The sequence below is a fragment of the Heterodontus francisci genome, chromosome 26 (genome assembly GCF_036365525.1).
Source record: "Heterodontus francisci isolate sHetFra1 chromosome 26, sHetFra1.hap1, whole genome shotgun sequence".
Lineage (NCBI taxonomy): Eukaryota > Metazoa > Chordata > Chondrichthyes > Heterodontiformes > Heterodontidae > Heterodontus > Heterodontus francisci.
In genome coordinates, this window is record NC_090396.1 from 12,666,429 (window position 1) to 12,685,112 (window position 18,684).

Consider the following 18,684-nt stretch of genomic DNA (forward strand, 5'->3'; position numbering starts at 1 on the left):
TAGGGGGTGGATGGAGGGAGGGGAGGGAGTAGGGGGTGGATGGAGGGAGGGGAGGGAGTAGGGGATGGATGGATGGAGGGAGGGAGGGGAGTAGGGGTGGATGGAGGGAGGGAGGGGAGTAGGGGTGGATGGAGGGAGGGAGGGGAGTAGGGGGTGGATGGAGGGAGGGGAGGGAGTAGGGGATGGATGGAGGGAGGGGAGGGAGTAGGGGGTGGATGGATGGAGGGAGGGGGAGGGAGTAGGGGGATGGATGGAGGGAGGGAGGGAGTAGAGGGTGGATGGATGGATGGAGGGAGGAGGGGAGGGAGTAGGGGGTGGATGGAGGGAGGGAGGGAGGGAGTAGGGGGTGGATGGATGGAGGGAGGGAGGGGAGGGAGTAGGGGGTGGATGGATGGATGGAGGGAGGGAGGGGAGGGAGTAGGGGGTGGATGGATGGAGGAGGGGAGGGAGTAGGGGGTGGATGGATGGATGGAGGGAGGGAGGGAGTAGGGTGGAGGGAGTAGGGGGTGGATGGATGGATGGAGGGAGGGGAGGGAGTAGGGGTGGATGGATGGATGGAGGGGAGGGAGTAGGGGGTGGATGGATGGAGGGAGGGGAGGGAGTAGGGGGTGGATGGATGGAGGGAGGGGAGGGAGTAGGGGTGGATGGATGGATGGAGGGAGGGAGGGAGTAGGGGATGGATGGATGGATGGAGGGAGGGGAGGGAGTAGGGGGTGGATGGAGGGAGGGGAGGGAGTAGGGGATGGATGGAGGGAGGGGAGGGAGTAGGGGATGGATGGATGGATGGAGGGAGGGAGGGGAGTAGGGGTGGATGGAGGAGGGAGGGAGGGGAGTAGGGGTGGATGGAGGGAGGGAGGGGAGTAGGGGGTGGATGGAGGGAGGGGAGGGAGTAGGGGATGGATGGAGGGAGGGGAGGGAGTAGGGGGTGGATGGATGGAGGGAGGGGAGGGAGTAGGGGATGGATGGATGGAGGGAGGGGAGGGAGTAGGGGGTGGATGGATGGAGGGAGGGGAGGGAGTAGGGGGTGGATGGATGGAGGGGAGGGAGTAGGGGGTGGATGGATGGATGGAGGGGAGGGAGTAGGGGGTGGATGGATGGAGGGGAGGGAGTAGGGGGTGGATGGATGGAGGGAGGGGAGGGAGTAGGGGGTGGATGGAGGGAGGGGAGGAGTAGGGGGTGGATGGATGGATGGAGGGAGGGGAGGGAGTAGGGGTGGATGGATGGAGGGAGGGGAGGGAGTAGGGGATGGATGGATGGAGGAGGGGAGGAGTAGGGGGTGGATGGATGGATGGAGGGAGGGGAGGGAGTAGGGGGTGGATGGATGGATGGAGGGAGGGGAGGGAGTAGGGGGTGGATGGATGGATGGAGGGGAGGGAGTAGGGGGTGGATGGATGGAGGGAGGGGAGGGAGTAGGGGTGGATGGATGGAGGGAGGGGAGGGAGTAGGGGGTGGATGGATGGATGGATGGAGGGAGGGGAGGGAGTAGGGATGGATGGATGGATGGAGGGAGGGGAGGGAGTAGGGGATGGATGGATGGATGGATGGAGGGAGGGGAGGGAGTAGGGGGTGGATGGATGGAGGGAGGGGAGGGAGTAGGGGGTGGATGGATGGAGGGAGGGGAGGGAGTAGGGGGTGGATGGATGGAGGGAGGGGAGGGAGTAGGGATGGATGGATGGAGGGAGGGGAGGGAGTAGGGGGTGGATGGATGGATGGAGGGAGGGGAGGGAGTAGGGGTGTGGATGGATGATGGAGGAGGGGAGGGAGTAGGGGGTGGATGGATGGATGGAGGGGAGGGAGTAGGGGGTGGATGGATGGAGGGGAGGGAGTAGGGGGTGGATGGATGGAGGGAGGGGAGGGAGTAGGGGGTGGATGGATGGAGGGAGGGGAGGGAGTAGGGGGTGGATGGATGGAGGAGGGGAGGGAGTAGGGGATGGATGGATGGATGGAGGGAGGGGAGGGAGTAGGGGGTGGATGGAGGGAGGGGAGGGAGTAGGGGATGGATGGATGGAGGGAGGGAGGGGAGTAGGGGTGGATGGAGGGAGGGAGGGGAGTAGGGGGTGGATGGAGGGAGGGGAGGGAGTAGGGGGTGGATGGATGGAGGGAGGGGAGGGAGTAGGGGATGGATGGATGGAGGGAGGGGAGGGAGTAGGGATGGATGGATGGAGGGAGGGGAGTCGGGGATGGATGGATGGAGGGAGGGGTGGGAGTAGGGGGTGGATGGATGGAGGGAGGGGAGGGAGTAGGGGGTGGATGGAGGGAGGGGAGGGAGTAGGGGATGGATGGATGGAGGGAGGGGAGGGAGTAGGGGGTGGATGGATGGAGGGAGGGGAGGGAGTAGGGGGTGGATGGATGGATGGAGGGGAGGGAGTAGGGATGGATGGAGGGAGGGGAGGGAGTAGGGGGTGGATGGATGGAGGGAGGGGAGGGAGTAGGGGGTGGATGGATGGAGGGAGGGGAGGGAGTAGGGGGTGGATGGATGGATGGAGGGGAGGGAGTAGGGGGTGGATGGATGGATGGAGGGGAGGGAGTAGGGGGTGGATGGATGGAGGGAGGGGAGGGAGTAGGGGGTGGATGGATGGAGGGAGGGGAGGGAGTAGGGGGTGGATGGATGGAGGGAGGGGAGGGAGTAGGGGGTGGATGGATGGAGGGAGGGGAGGGAGTAGGGGGTGGATGGATGGAGGGAGGGGAGGGAGTAGGGGATGGATGGATGGATGGAGGGAGGGGAGGGAGTAGGGGGTGGATGGAGGGAGGGGAGGGAGTAGGGGATGGATGGATGGAGGGAGGGAGGGGAGTAGGGGTGGATGGAGGGAGGGAGGGGAGTAGGGGGTGGATGGAGGGAGGGGAGGGAGTAGGGGGTGGATGGATGGAGGGAGGGGAGGGAGTAGGGGTGGATGGATGGAGGGAGGGGAGGGAGTAGGGGATGGATGGATGGAGGGAGGGGAGTCGGGGATGGATGGATGGAGGGAGGGGTGGGAGTAGGGGGTGGATGGATGGATGGAGGGAGGGGAGGGAGTAGGGGGTGGATGGAGGGAGGGGAGGGAGTAGGGGATGGATGGATGGAGGGAGGGAGGGGAGTAGGGGTGGATGGAGGGAGGGAGGGGAGTAGGGGGTGGATGGAGGAGGGGAGGGGAGTCGGGGGTGGATGGAGGGAGGGGAGGGAGTAGGGGGTTGGTGGATGGATGGAGGGAGGGGAGGGAGTAGGGGGTGGATGGCTGGAGGGAGGGGAGGGAGTACGGGGTGGATGGATGGAGGGAGGGGTGGCAGTAGGGGATGGATGGATGGATGGAGGGAGGGGTGGCAGTAGGGGATGGATGGATGGAGGGAGGGGAGGCAGTAGGGGGTGGATGGATGGAGGGAGGGGAGGGAGTAGGGGATGGATGGAGGGAGGGGAGGGAGTAGGGGGTGGATGGATGGAGGGAGGGAGGGAGTCGGGGATGGATGGATGGATGGAGGGAGGGGAGTCGGGGATGGATGGATGGAGGGAGGGGTGGGAGTAGGGGGTGGATGGATGGATGGAGGGAGGGGAGGGAGTAGGGGGTGGATGGAGGGAGGGGAGGGAGTAGGGGATGGATGGATGGAGGGAGGGAGGGGAGTAGGGGTGGATGGAGGGAGGGAGGGGAGTAGGGGGTGGATGGATGGAGGGAGGGGAGGGGAGTCGGGGGTGGATGGAGGGAGGGGAGGGAGTAGGGGGTGGGTGGATGGATGGAGGGAGGGGAGGGAGTAGGGGGTGGATGGATGGAGGGAGGGGAGGGATGAGGGGAGGGAGTAGGGGGTGGATGGATGGAGGGAAGGAGGAGGGGGAGTAGGGGGTGGATGGATGGATGGAGGGAGGGGAGGGAGTAGGGGTGGATGATGGATGGGAGGAGGGGAGGGAGTAGGGGATGCATGGATGGAGGGAGGGGAGGGAGTAGGGGATGCATGGATGGATGGAGGGAGGGGAGGGAGTAGGGGATGCATGGATGGAGGGAGGGGAGGGAGTAGGGGATGGATGAGGGAGGGGAGGAGTAGGGGATGGATGGAGGGAGTAGGGGATGGATGGAGGGAGTAGGGGATGGATGGAGGGAGTAGGGGATGGATGGAGGGAGTAGGGGATGGATGGAGGGAGTAGGGGATGGATGGAGGGAGTTAGGGGATGGATGGAGGGAGGGAGGGGTGGGAGTAGGGGGTGGAGTGAGGGGAGGGAGTAGGGCGTGTATGGATGGATGGAGGGAGGGGAGGGAGTAGGGGATGGATGGAGGGAGGGGAGGGAGTAGGGGATGGATGGAGGGAGGGGAGGGAGTAGGGGGATGGATGGAGGGAGGGGAGGGAGTTGGGGGATGGATGGAGGGAGGGGAGGGAGTTGGGGGATGGATGGAGGGAGGGGAGGGAGTTGGGGGATGGATGGAGGGAGGGGAGGGAGTGGGGGATGGATGGAGGGAGGGGAGGGAGTAGGGGATGGATGGAGTTAGGGGAGGGAGTTAGGGATGGATGGAGGGAGGGGAGGGAGTTAGGGGATGGATGGAGGGAGGGGAGGGAGTTAGGGGATGGATGGAGGGAGGGAGGGGTGGGAGTAGGGCGTGTATGGATGGAGGGGAGGGAGTAGGGCGTGTATGGATGGAGGGGAGGGAGTAGGGGGTGGATGGATGGAGGGGAGGGAGTAGGGGGTGGATGGATGGAGGGTGGGGAGGGAGTAGGGGATGGAGGGAGGGAGGGGAGGGAGTAGGGGTTGGATGGATGGAGGGACGGAGGGGAGGGAGTCGGGGATGAATGGATGGAGGGAGGGGAGGGAGTGATGGTAGGGCGTGTATGGATGGAGGGGAGGGAGTAGGGGGTGGATGGATGGAGGGGAGGGAGTAGGGGGTGGATGGATGGAGGGTGGGGAGGGAGTAGGGGATGGAGGGAGGGAGGGGAGGGAGTAGGGGTTGGATGGATGGAGGGACGGAGGGGAGGGAGTCGGGGATGAATGGATGGAGGGAGGGGAGGGAGTGATGGAGGGAGGGGAGGGTGTAGGGGATGGATGGATGGAGGGAGGGGAGGGAGTAGGGGATGGATGGATGGAGGGAGGGGAGGGAGTAGGGGATGGATGGATGGAGGGAGGGGAGGGAGTAGGGGATGGATGGAGGGAGGGGAGGGAGTAGGGGATGGATGGAGGGAGGGGAGGGAGTAGGGGATGGATGGATGGAGGGAGGGGAGGGAGTAGGGGATGGATGGATGGAGGGAGGGGAGGGAGTAGGGGATGGATGGATGGAGGGAGGGGAGGGAGTAGGGGATGGATGGAGGGAGGGAGGGGAGGGAGTAGGGGATGGATGGAGGGAGGGAGGGGAGGGAGTAGGGGATGGATGGAGGGAGGGAGGGGAGGGAGTAGGGGATGGATGGATGGAGGGAGGGGAGGGAGTAGGGGATGGATGGAGGGAGGGGAGGGGAGGGAGTAGGGGATGGATGGAGGGAGGGGAGGGGAGGGAGTAGGGGATGGATGGAGGGAGGGGAGGGAGTAGGGGATGGATGGAGGGAGGGGAGGGGAGGGAGTAGGGGATGGATGGAGGGAGGGGAGGGGAGGGAGTAGGGGATGGATGGAGGGAGGGGAGGGGAGGGAGTAGGGGATGGATGGAGGGAGGGGAGGGGAGGGAGTAGGGGATGGATGGAGGGGAGGGGAGGGAGTAGGGGATGGATGGAGGGAGGGGAGGGGAGGGAGTAGGGGATGGATGGAGGGAGGGGAGGGGAGGGAGTAGGGGATGGATGGATGGAGGGAGGGGAGGTTGTAGGGGATGGATGGAGGGAGGGGAGGGGAGGGAGTAGGGGATGGATGGAGGGAGGGGAGGGAGTAGGGGATGGATGGATGGATGGGAGGGGAGGGAGTAGGGGGTGGATGGATGAATGGAGGGGAGGGAGTAGGGGGTGGATGGATGAATGGAGGGGAGGGAGTAGGTGGTGGATGGATGGATGGAGGGGAGGGAGTAGGGGGTGGATGGATGGATGGAGGGGAGGGAGTAGGGGGTGGATGGATGGATGGAGGGGAGGGAGTAGGAGGAGGATGGATGGAGGGGAGGGGAGGGAGTAGGGGGTGGATGGATGGAGGGGAGGGGAGGGAGTAGGGGGTGGATGGATGGAGGGGAGGGGAGGGAGTAGGTGGTGGATGGATGGAGGGGAGGGGAGGGAGTAGGGGATGGATGGAGAGGAGGGAGTAGGGGGTGAATGGATGGATGGAGGGGAGGGAGTAGGGGTTGGATGGTTGGATGGAGGGGAGGGAGTAGGGGATGGATGGAGGGGAGGGAGTAGGGGATGGATGGATGGAGGGGAGGGAGTAGGGGGTGGATGGATGGAGGGGAGGGGAGGGAGTAGGGGGTGGATGGATGGAGGGGAGGGGAGGGAGTAGGGGGTGGATGGATGGAGGGGAGTGGAGGGAGTAGGGGGTGGATGGATGGAGGGGAGGGGAGGGAGTAGTGGGTGGATGGATGGAGGGGAGGGGAGGGAGTAGGGGGTGGATGGATGGAGGGGAGGGGAGGGAGTAGGGGGTGGATGGATGGAGGGGAGGGGAGGGAGTAGGGGGTGGATGGATGGAGGGGAGGGGAGGGAGTAGGGGGTGGATGGATGGAGGGGAGGGGAGGGAGTAGGGGGTGGATGGATGGAGGGGAGGGGAGGGAGTAGGGGGTGGATGGATGGAGGGGAGGGGAGGGAGTAGGGGGTGGATGGATGGAGGGGAGGGGAGGGAGTAGGGGGTGGATGGATGGAGGGGAGGGGAGGGAGTAGGGGGTGGATGGATGGAGGGGAGGGGAGGGAGTAGGGGGTGGATGGATGGAGGGGAGGGGAGGGAGTAGGGGGTGGATGGATGGAGGGGAGGGGAGGGAGTAGGGGGTGGATGGATGGAGGGGAGGGGAGGGAGTAGGGGGTGGATGGATGGAGGGGAGGGGAGGGGAGGGAGTAGGGGGTGGATGGATGGAGGGGAGGGGAGGGGAGGGAGTAGGGGGTGGATGGATGGAGGGGAGGGGAGGGGAGGGAGTAGGGGGTGGATGGATGGAGGGGAGGGGAGGGAGTAGGGGGTGGATGGATGGAGGGGAGGGGATGGAGTAGGGGGTGGATGGATGGAGGGGAGGGGAGGGAGTAGGGGGTGGATGGATGGAGGGGAGGGGAGGGAGTAGGGGGTGGATGGATGGAGGGGAGGGGAGGGAGTAGGGGGTGGATGGATGGAGGGGAGGGGAGGGAGTAGGGGGTGGATGGATGGAGGGGAGGGGAGGGAGTAGGGGGTGGATGGATGGAGGGGAGGGGAGGGAGTAGGGGGTGGATGGATGGAGGGGAGGGGAGGGAGTAGGGGGTGGATGGATGGAGGGGAGGGGAGGGAGTAGGGGGTGGATGGATGGAGGGGAGGGGAGGGAGTAGGGGGTGGATGGATGGAGGGGAGGGGAGGGAGTAGGGGGTGGATGGATGGAGGGGAGGGGAGGGAGTAGGGGGTGGATGGATGGAGGGGAGGGGAGGGAGTAGGGGGTGGATGGATGGAGGGGAGGGGAGGGAGTAGGGGGTGGATGGATGGAGGGGAGGGGAGGGAGTAGGGGGTGGATGGATGGAGGGGAGGGGAGGGAGTAGGGGGTGGATGGATGGAGGGGAGGGGAGGGAGTAGGGGGTGGATGGATGGAGGGGAGGGGAGGGAGTAGGGGGTGGATGGATGGAGGGGAGGGGAGGGAGTAGGGGGTGGATGGATGGAGGGGAGGGGAGGGAGTAGGGGGTGGATGGATGGAGGGGAGGGGAGGGAGTAGGGGGTGGATGGATGGAGGGGAGGGGAGGGAGTAGGGGGTGGATGGATGGAGGGGAGGGGAGGGAGTAGGGGGTGGATGGATGGAGGGGAGGGGAGGGAGTAGGGGGTGGATGGATGGAGGGGAGGGGAGGGAGTAGGGGGTGGATGGAGGGGAGGGGAGGGGAGGGAGTAGGGGGTGGATGGAGGGGAGGGGAGGGGAGGGAGTAGGGGGTGGATGGAGGGGAGGGGAGGGGAGGGAGTAGGGGGTGGATGGAGGGGAGGGGAGGGGAGGGAGTAGGGGGTGGATGGAGGGGAGGGGAGGGGAGGGAGTAGGGGGTGGATGGAGGGGAGGGAAGGGGAGGGAGTAGGGGGTGGATGGATGGAGGGGAGGGAGTAGGGGGTGGATGGATGGAGGGGAGGGAGTAGGGGGTGGATGGATGGAGGGGAGGGAGTAGGGGGTGGATGGAGGGAGGGGAGGGCGGAGGGCGTGGATGGATGGAGGGAGGGGAGGGCGGAGGGCGTGGATGGATGGAGGGAGGGGAGGGCGGAGGGCGTGGTTGGAGGGAGGGGAGGGGAGGGCGGATGGGGGGAGGGTGGAGGGCGGAGGGGAGGGAGGGTTGAGGGGGGAGGGGAGGTCGGAGGAGTGGGGGGAGTGTGGAGGTGGACATAAGGGATGGGGGGGAGGGAGGACGTAGGGGATGGAGGAGGAGGGGTAGGGAGTGCGTAGGGGTTGGAGGAGGTGGAGTGGGGAGGGAGGGCGTAGGGGATGGAGGAGTGGGGAGGGAGGGCGTAGGGGATGGAGGAGGGGGGAGTAGTGGTTGCAGGGAGGGAGGGAGTGAGTAGGGGATGGAGGGGGTTGGAGGGAGGGAGTGAGTAGGGGTTGGATGGAGTAGGGGTTGGGGATGGAGGGGTTGGGGGATGGATGGGGGAGGGAGGGAAGGGTTGGGGGATGGATGGGGGAGGGAGGGAAGGGTTGGGGGATGGATGGGGGAGGGAGGGAAGGGTTGGGGGATGGATGGGGGAGGGAGGGAAGGGTTGGGGGATGGATGGGGGAGGGAGGGAAGGGTTGGGGGATGGATGGGGGAGGGAGGGAAGGGTTGGGGTATGGATGGGGGAGGGAGGGAAGGGTTGGGGGATGGATGGGGGAGGGAGGGAAGGGTTGGGGGATGGATGGGGGAGGGAGGGAAGGGTTGGGGGATGGATGGGGGAGGGAGGGAGGGAAGGGTTGGGGGATGGATGGGGGAGGGAGGGAGGGAAGGGTTGGGGGATGGATGGGGGAGGGAGGGAGGGAAGGGTTGGGGGATGGATGGGGGAGGGAGGGAGGGAAGGGTTGGGGGATGGATGGGGGAGGGAGGGAGGGAAGGGTTGGGGGATGGATGGGGGAGGGAGGGAGGGAAGGGTTGGGGGATGGATGGGGGAGGGAGGGAGGGAAGGGTTGGGGGATGGATGGGGGAGGGAGGGAGGGAAGGGTTGGGGGATGGATGGGGGAGGGAGGGAAGGGTTGGTGGATGAATGGGGCAGGGAGGGAAGGGTTGGGGGATGAATGGATGAGGGAGGGAAGCGGTGGGGGATGGATGAGGGAGGGAAATGGTGGGGGGGGGGAGGGAGAGAGAGAGAGGGGTGGGGGTGGGTAAAGAGAGAGAGAGAGAGAGAGAGAGAGGGGGGGTGGGGGGGAGAGAGAGGGGGTGGGGGGGAGAGAGAGAGAGAGAGAGGGGGGGGTGGGGGGGAGAGAGGGGGGGGGTGGGGGGGAGAGAGGGAGAGAGGGGGGGTGGGGGGGGAGAGAGAGGGAAGAGAGAGAGGGAGAGGGAAGAGAGAGAGAGAGAGAGGGGTGCAAAGTGGGGGGGGAAAGAGAGAGAGGGGGGCTGGAGTGGGGGGTGGGAAAGAGAGGCTGGAGGGGGAGGGAGAGAGAGGGATGGAGGAGGGCGGAGAGAGAGAGAGAGAGAGAGAGAGAGAGAGAGAGTGTGAGTGTGTGTGTAAGGGGGATGGAGGGGGGGGGCAAGAGAGAGAGGGGGGTTAGAGGGGTAGAGAGTGCTTGAGTGAGGGGGATGGGGAGAGAGAAAGGGATGGAGGGGGAGAGCGAGAGATGGGGGAGAGCGAGAGAGCGAGATGAGGGGGTGGGGAGAGAAAGAGGGGGATGTGGAGGGAGATGTGGAGGGGGTAGGGGGGGAGAGAGCGGGAGGGGTTGTGCTAAGAGAGGGAGAGATGGGCTGAGGGAGGGGTGGGGGGGGGTGAATGTTGGCAGTGGGGGGTGAAGAAGGAGGGAGAAGGTGGCCGTTGAGTATGCATGATAAGGAAGAGGGAGGGAGATGGGAGATAAGAGGGGGCAAGACAGTGGTGTGGTGGGGGGGATAGAGAGTAAGACGGTGGAGGGGGAAGTAGAGGGTACAAGATGGTGGTGGAGGGGGGAGATGTGGGAAGGAGACGGTGGTGGAGGGGGGGGGGAGATGTGGGAAGGAGACTGTGGTTCTAGAGGGCTGGGCGGGGGTCTATTTGGGAGGGAGATGGGGATTGAAAAGGGCGGGGCAGGAGGGGGTGTGCCCATCAACCATCAACCATCATTTGGTTACTGAAGATAGAAATGGGGTTATGGTCGTGTGAAAGGAAAGGTGAAGGGGAGGTCACAGATCTGTAGCTACTTGGACTGGGTGTGAGGCAGGGGACAGCACCCATCGCTCAAGTTGCATTGGTTGTCTTCAGGTAGGTATTGAACCATGTTGCAGCAATGCCTTGAAGATGGAGTCAAGATTTTGGGGAAGTATGTGAAGATAATTAAACAAACACCCTCATTTGAAAAGGAATTTAGAGAAGTATTTGAAAACATATGGCCATATGAAATGAAAGGAGGGGAAAAGACCATCAGGCCTGCGCCAACTAGATATGGCCCAACTAAGCCTATTACTGACTCATTACCTAACCTCGCTACATTCTGATAGCGGCGAAAGCAATATTTGTGGCCAATTCAGGAGTGACTGGGAATTGAGCTAAGTTCTCACAGAAAGCTATAGTTCAAGAGGTGGCACAGGCGTGATGGGTTTCTTCTGTAATTTCTAAAATTTTCCTCCACTTTTGGTCATTGTCATAGTACAGCAGATCTAAGGAGCCAGCCGTTAGTGTTTGAGAAATATGCAGTGGAGAGCAGATCCCAGTTTTCTATCTGGCAGTACTTGATTTATCAACAAGATTATTGTAAGGGGTTTATTGATTTAAGTATTTTTGCAGTTTCTTTTGGAATTGTTCATAAAGTTACTGTGACCTCATTTTTAATTGCAATACTTTTTTTAATACAGATCAGTCATCGGACTGTTGCGAGTTGCCGCTGTCGGAACTGAAAATGCCGGGTGGGATTACAGAAACGGGCGAGTTGTATTCCCCATATGTGAGTGATTACTGCACAGTTACTGGTGGGGGAGGAGTAAATAAGATCAGAAATAAGTATTGGCGAAACACAGGCCATTCAGCAGCAGAGAAGAACCTTAAGTTTGATTACAGACCCTATGTCCAAATTGAAAAAGGAAATTAAATAAAATCCTTCATGAAACAGGAAGGGCTGAGGGTAACGGATGTTGGTCAAATATGGGGAAAAAGGAACTACAAATGGGTTAGTAGCCTGTGGATGGAAAGAGGTGATTTGTGCTGTATAATTGTAGTTCTTGTTTATTAATTTTAATAATATCCTGGTAACTTCACAGCAAAGTTTTAAAAGCAAGTATTACTACCTCAGTGAGACCGTTAATGTGAAAAGTACAAGCTATGAACCACCAGACCAATTTGAAGAATTATTTGACAAGATTTCACATTTTAAGACTTTCATCATAACTAAATTGAAATAAATTCCCATTAACTAAATAGTACTTCGTAAGTAGCTGATACCACCCCAAGTTACAAAGAAAGGTATTTTCTTTATTTACTAAAACACTTGAAAACCTCACCACATTTATACGTTACACAGTTCCTTTTCTTGGCGACATCCTTTATGGTTAAAAGTCCCAAACTCCTGGTTGCAGTGGGTTGGGTCAGGAGATCAAGATGTAGAATCAGTTTGGGTGGAACTAAGAAACAGCAAGGGGCAGCAAGCAATGGGATTTGTTTAAAGGCCACCAAACAGCATGGTCTAAATCAGGAAATTAGAGGCGCATGTAAGAAGGGTCATGCAGTAATCATATGGGACTTCAATCTATGTATAGACTGGGTAAACCTAATCACTAATGCTGTGGAGGATGAATTCCTGGAATGTATACAAGATACAGCAGTATGTTGAGGAACCAACTGGAGAACGAACTAGTATTGCACAATGGGAAAGGGTAATTAATCTCATTGTAAAGAAGCCTCTAGGGAAGAGCGATCATAATATGCTGGAATTTTACATTGTTTGAAAGTGATGTAGTTCAATCCGAAACTAGGTTCTTCTATCTAAACAAAGGAAACTACAAAGGTATGAGGGGCAAATTGACTGTGGTAGATTGGGAAACTACATTAAAAGGTACAACGGTAGATAGGCAATGGTAACGTTTAAAGAATTAATAGATAGTTTGTAACAAATTAGATCAAAGGAAGAAGCTTATAATGTTGCCAAAAATGTAGTAAGCCTGAGGATTTTGAGAATTTGAGTTCAGCAAAGGAGGACCAGAAATCTGAGAAAATAGAATACGAAAGTAAACTAGCGAGGAACATGAAAAGGGCGGCGCAGTGGTTAGCACCGTAGCCTCACAGCTCCAGCGACACGGGTTCAATTCTGGGTACTGCCTGTGTGGAGTTTCCTCCGGGTGCTCCGGTTTCCTCCCACAGCCAAAAGACTTGCAGGTTGATGGGTAAATTGGCCATTATAAATTGCCCCTAGTATAGGTAGGTGGTAGGGGAATATAGGGACAGGTGAGGATGTGGTAGTTGGCAGGAAAAAAGACAGAGGCGCAAGGGGAGAGCCAACTGTGCAACAGCCCCAACAAACAAATTTCTCTGCAGCACCTGTGGAAGAGCCTGTCACTCCAGAATTGGCCTTTATAGCCACTCCAGGCGCTGCTTCACAAACCACTGACCACCTCCAGGCGCGTATCCATTGTCTCTCGAGATAAGGAGGCCCAAAAGAAAAGAAAGAAAAAAAAAGAAGAATAGGTAGGTGGTAGGGGAATATAGGGACAGGTGAGGATGTGGTAGGAATATGGGATTAGTGTAGGATTAGTATAAATGGGTGGTTAATGGTCGGCACAGACTCGGGCCGAAGGGCCTGTTTCAGTGCTGTATCTCTAAATCAAATCAAAAATGGACTGTAAAAGCTTCTGTAGGTATGTAAAGAAAAAAAATTAGCAAAGACAAATGTAGGCCCACTACAGGCAGACTCAGGAGAATTTATAATGGGGAATAAGGAAGTGGCAGAGAAACTAAACAAATACTTTGTGTCTGTTTTCACGGAGGAAGATACAAAAAACCTCCCAGGAAAACCAGAGAACGAAGCGACGAGTGAGAATGAGGAACTGAAAGAAATTAGTATTAGTAAAAAAGTAGTACTGGAGAAATTCATGGGACTGAAAGTTGATAAATCCACTGGACTTGATCATCTACATCACCGAGTGTTGAAAGAGGTGGCTGTAGAGATAGTGGATGCGTTGGTGGTCATCGTCCAGAATTCTATAGATTCTGGAAATGTTCAAGATTGCAAGGTAGTCTTACAATCAGGTGAGGAGGTGTTACAAGGCTCCCCTCTTGTCCTTCTCCTTGTTTGATCGCAACGAGATTTAATCCTTTTAAAACAGTGGATGTGCTTACCACTTCAGTTGTGGTATCTATCTTTGTTGTGATCATAAAAGAATGAATCGGACAGGTTTTCTTGAGTTTAAATAAGGTGAGTTTATTGTACTTAAAAAAAAAAAAAAACTAAATCCGATCTAGATAAAATAAAACTATGCTACACTTTCACACACACGGACATGAGAATCTCTCTCAAACAGGTTAGAGTGATGAGGGATAGTTGAGTTGGATTAGAGTCCAGAACAAATAATACAGTCTGTGGGGTTGGTTAATTCAGTTTTCTTCTGGCTGAAGTTGCAATCTTGAAGTCTTTGGCTGGTAAAAGTGCACTTTGTGGCTGGCCCACCTGGTTCAGGGTTTTTCTTGGAGACAGAGTTGTAGGTGGCTTTCCTCCCTCGGGTCTCTGTCTGTAGCAACGGTAGACTTGGGTGTTCCACAGACAGACAGGTTTCAGACTTGTAATGTTATCTGGAGAGACACACACACACACACACACAAACACATAGCCCCACTGGGATCTGGTCCACTTAGAACTCAAAGCTTGTCTGCTTCAAAGTCTCAGGAGCCTGACCTTTTGTAAAAGACTGCTAGTTTTCCACAGATGGGGAGGTGGTCACATGATTGTCAAGTGTTTTCATTTGCAGTTTAATTAGATTTGAGCCTAGGTATTTTTCAATCTCTCTCAACTTTGTTTCAATGTTCACCCCCTGGTGGTATGACTCCAGTGTTAATGTTCCAAGATGGCTTTGAATGTTTTGCCATTACAAGCAAAGCTGTTGGCTGTTTTCAAATTCATAAGGCGTTGTCCTGGATGCAACTTCAACAGACATGCACCTCCAATTTGATGTCCTGGAATGTGAGGTATTTCAATGCCCAAATTGTGGTGGCCATTATGGCTGCCAGTTTTTTTTTTTACAAGTTAACTGTAGGATCCCAGCTTTTTAAAAGTTTAATGTAGGTTTCCAACCAATGAATTAAAAATCCTCATTTGGTATCGCATGTTTTCTCGACAGTAGCAAATCTAACCCCACTATTTAAGAAAGGAGGGAGAGAGAAAATGGGGGAAGAGAGAAAACAGGGAATGACAGACCTGTTAGTCTAACGTCAGTGGTAGGGAAATTGCTAGTATCTATTCGAAAGGATGTGATTATTTATTTATTTTATTTAGAGATACAGCACTGAAACAGGCCCTTCGGCCCACCGAGTCTGTGCCGACCAACAACCACCCATTTATACTAACCCCATATTCTCTACCACATCCCCACTATTCTCCTACCACCTACCTACACTAGGGGCAATTTTACAATGGCCAATTTACCTATCAACCTGCAAGTCTTTTGGAGGTGGGAGGAAACCGGAGCACCCAGCGGAAACCCACGCAGACACAGGGAGAACTTGCAAACTCCACACAGGCAGTACCCAGAATCGGACCCGGGTTGCTGGAGCTGTGAGGCTGCGGTGCTAACCACTGCGCCACTGTGCCGCCCTATAACTGGATACTTAGAAAATAATGGTAGGATTGGGCAGAGTCAACATGGATTTATGAAAGGGAAATCATGTTTGACAAACCTGTTGGACTTTTTGAGGATGTAACTCGCAGAATAGCTAAGGGGAAACCAGTGGATGTGGTGTATTTGGATTTTCAGAAGGCTTTCGATAAGGTCCCACACAAGAGGTCAGTAAGCAAAATTCTAGCATATGGGATTAGGGGTAATAAACTGGTATGGATTGAGAATTGGTTAATGGACAGAAAACAGAGTAGGAATAAACGGGTCATTCTCAGGTTGGCAGGCTATGACTAGTGGGGTACTGCAAGGATCAGTGCTTGGGCCCCAGCTATTCACAATCTATATCAATGATTTGGATGTGGGGATTAAATGTAATATTTCCAAGTTTGTTGCTGATTAAACTAGGAGGGAATGTGAGTTGTGAGGATTCAAGGGGATTTCGACAGGCTAAGTGAGTGGGAAAGACCATGGCAAATGGAATATGATGTGGAAAATGTCAAGTTCTTCACTTGGGTAGGAAAAACAGAAATGCAGAGTATTTCTTAAATGGTGAGAGATTGGGAAGTGTTGATATCCAAAGGGACCTGGGTGTCCTTGTTCACAAGTCACTGAAAGCTAACATGCAGATGCAGCAAGCAATTGGGAAGGCAAATGGTATGTTGGCCTTTATCGCAAGAGGATTTGAGTGCAGGAGTAAAGAAGTCTTGCTGCAGTTGTATAGAGCCTTGATGAGACTGCACCTGGAGTATTGTGTACAGTTTTGGTCTCCTTCCCTAACAAAGGATAGACTTGCCATAGAAGGAGTGCAACGAAAGTTCACTAGACTGATAGCTGGGATGGAGGGATTGTTCTAATGAGGAGAGATTGAGGAGTCTGGGCCTCTATTCTCTAGAGTTTAGAAGAATGAGAGGTGATCTTATTGAAGCATACAAAATTCTTATAGGGCTTGACAGGGTTGCTGCAGGAAGGATGTTTCCTCTGGCTGGGGTGTCTAGAACCAGGGGATACAATTTCAGCATAAGAGGCAGACCATTTAGGACTGAGATGTTCACTTAGAGGGTGGTGAATCATTGGAATTCTCTACCCCAGAGGGCTGTGGAGGCTCAGCCAGTGAGTATATTCAAGACAGATTGATAGATTTCTAGATATTAAAGATATCAAGGGATACGGGGATAGCGCAGGAAAATGGTGTTGAGATGGAAGATCAGCCATGATCTAGTTGAATGGTGGAGCAGGCTCGACTGGCCAAATGGCCTACTGTTGCCCCTATTTCCTATGTTCCGGACATTTTCAAAAATCAATGTCATCTTTGCTCTCTTTTGAGCACTTCCAACCTGGGCGTCCGTGAATAAGATGATTCCTGGTGATCTTGCTGGTCATCTACTTCTCTGCAAGCTCCAACTTTCAAAACAGATTCAAGTCTTTGCAGCCTTTCACTATCAGTGTTCCTCTCTTGCCCTTGAAGCTGCCACCGCTGGTTGTTGTCCTTTAGAACATTACAGCACAGTACAGGCCCTTCAGCCCTCGATGTTGCGCCGACCTGTGAAACCATCTGACCTACACTATTCTTGCAGTCTGTCTGCCTTCAGGAAATCTGTTAAATTTATCTGGAATCAAAAGTCAATAGCTCATTGTTCTTTTCCAATATGCAAAGTCCAGAAGTCTGGCTTCCACAGAGCCCTTCCATTGTTTCCAGGTGTTAACAGCTGCTATATGCATTTGCATCCTCAGAATCGCTGACTCCTTGTTTATAATCGAAAGTCTGGGAGGGTGAAACCCATTGTTCGGGTGTTATAGCCCTGCAGTCTTTGTTTTTCAGAAAAGGTCTTTGATCCTATTTTGTTCCTATTTAGGCTGCGGATCAGCCATGATCTCATTTGAATGGCGGGGCAGGCTCGAGGGACTGAATGGCCTACTCCTGTTCCTGTCTTCCTATCTGTGTTCTCTGTTGACCTGGTAACGAAGGTTACAGTCTTGTCCTTAAACAGAGTGGATGTGAGGTTATCGGACTTCATCTTAAACTTTTAAAAATCGCAGTTTTAAAAATGTAATCATGTTACAAATCCCAGTGTTCATAACACAAGTGAAGATCAAAATAATAGCACTTAAATTAGAAGGAAAAAATGGGAAGGGAAGTTGGATGGCCTGCGGTTCAGTGGGAATAAGGTCATAGAAGCAGGGCAAGATATATTTGGAAAGGGAAGAGATGGGGAAGGAAGACTACAGGTTCAAGCCTGGGGATGGGGAATGTTTGTCTTGGAAGGCAATGGGATGTGGGGTGAGGGGGAGCAGGAGTGGGAGCTGAACAGATGGCCTAAAACTTGGTGATTTAATAAAAAAATACAATGAGCACTTGTTGGAGGGGAGAGTGGTATAAGGAAACAGTTGGTAGTGGACACGCTGGGAATTAGCTTCGGTCTCCAGCATATGCATTGGTGTATATGTATGCTGTCCTCTGTTAATTGTACTATGTGTGCAGCAGAGCAGAGGGAGTTTACTCTAAATTGAGTTAACCATGATATTGTATATCATTAGACTCATTTTAGACTTCATACTGTGTACTATTTTAAAATTGTTATATTGATAGGTTAGATAAAGTTTAAAAGGGCTAAAATGGTACAACAGCGCCATCCATATTGTGCAGTGGGTATTTCTGAATGGTTCCAGCTTCCTGGGTGGCAACACAATATATTTTAGGTTTAGGTGTAATAATTGAAAATGAAATGAGAGTCAAAGGTAGCCTTGTCAGAGTATTTGAAAAGAGGCGGGGGAGCAGTAGTCCTTTAATGTGAAAATCAAACGACTGAAAGGTCCATTTTGCATGTCTTGACAGAATGGTTTTCTTATTGTCCTCTGTTTCTCATCCCTGCCCACCACTGGCCTGTTTGAAATTATAATGAATGCAATTATTTTTGGCCGTCAAAGAAGCTCTTTTAATTATTTCTTGATTTAAGAGGAATTTTTCCTTGTAGCCTATTTCTGTTTTGTATTCAGTGAAGAAAACCTCCATTTTTAAACCAGAACAACTTCAAAATTTGTGACCAGCACTCCAGTGTATCATTCAGGGAGTGCTGCTGTGTCAGGTGTTGCCTTTTCAAGCCCCATCTGACTATTGAGGTGGATCCAAGATCCCATGATACTGTTGGAAGAGTAGGGAGGTCTTAAAATTTCCTGGCCAACATTCAGCCCCTAATCAACACTACCAAAACAATTCATCTTTTACAATAGCTGACGTGTATGTTTGTCTGTGAAACTGTGACTATACTTAAGCTAATTATTTGGTCATCAATTTCATATTGAGAGGAGTTGGGAGAAATTGTTTTCCAACAGAGGGTGTTAAGAACATGAAATTCTGCTGAAATAAGTGTTGGCAATAGATAAAAATTGTACCAATAGGAAGCTCTAAAAACACTGGGTTCATTATCTTTAATGCACTTTGCATGAGGTATCAGTCAAAGGGGACCTGGTCCCTTTATCTTGACTCCTTGTCAAAGACTAATCTGATAATTCACCATTCCCCATCTATGGAAATGTTTGTCTGAATTTGGCTAACCAAATTTTCCTGGAGATGGAGCACATGTTAAAGAACTATCAATATCTGACTGGGATGCATATAACTTACTGAGTAAGGTCATCAGAGGAAGTCAGACTATAAAATCATCAACTAATGTTTCTTTATTAATGCACTTCTACAATTAGCATATTAATTTTAAACTATATTTATGCACT

The 18,684-nt window shown here is 54.8% G+C and overlaps 1 protein-coding gene across 1 annotated transcript in view; it reads left to right on the top strand.

Moving 5' to 3' along the window:
• Window positions 1-10,994: 10,994 nt before the first annotated feature.
• tmem104 (transmembrane protein 104) overlaps window positions 10,995-18,684 on the top strand; it is a 246,945-nt gene continuing 239,255 nt past the window's right edge. The window contains exon 1 of the mRNA XM_068057817.1: window positions 10,995-11,081. Coding sequence (XP_067913918.1) covers window positions 11,037-11,081 — 45 coding nt within the window. The 5' untranslated portion in view covers window positions 10,995-11,036. The remainder of the gene's footprint in view (window positions 11,082-18,684) is intronic.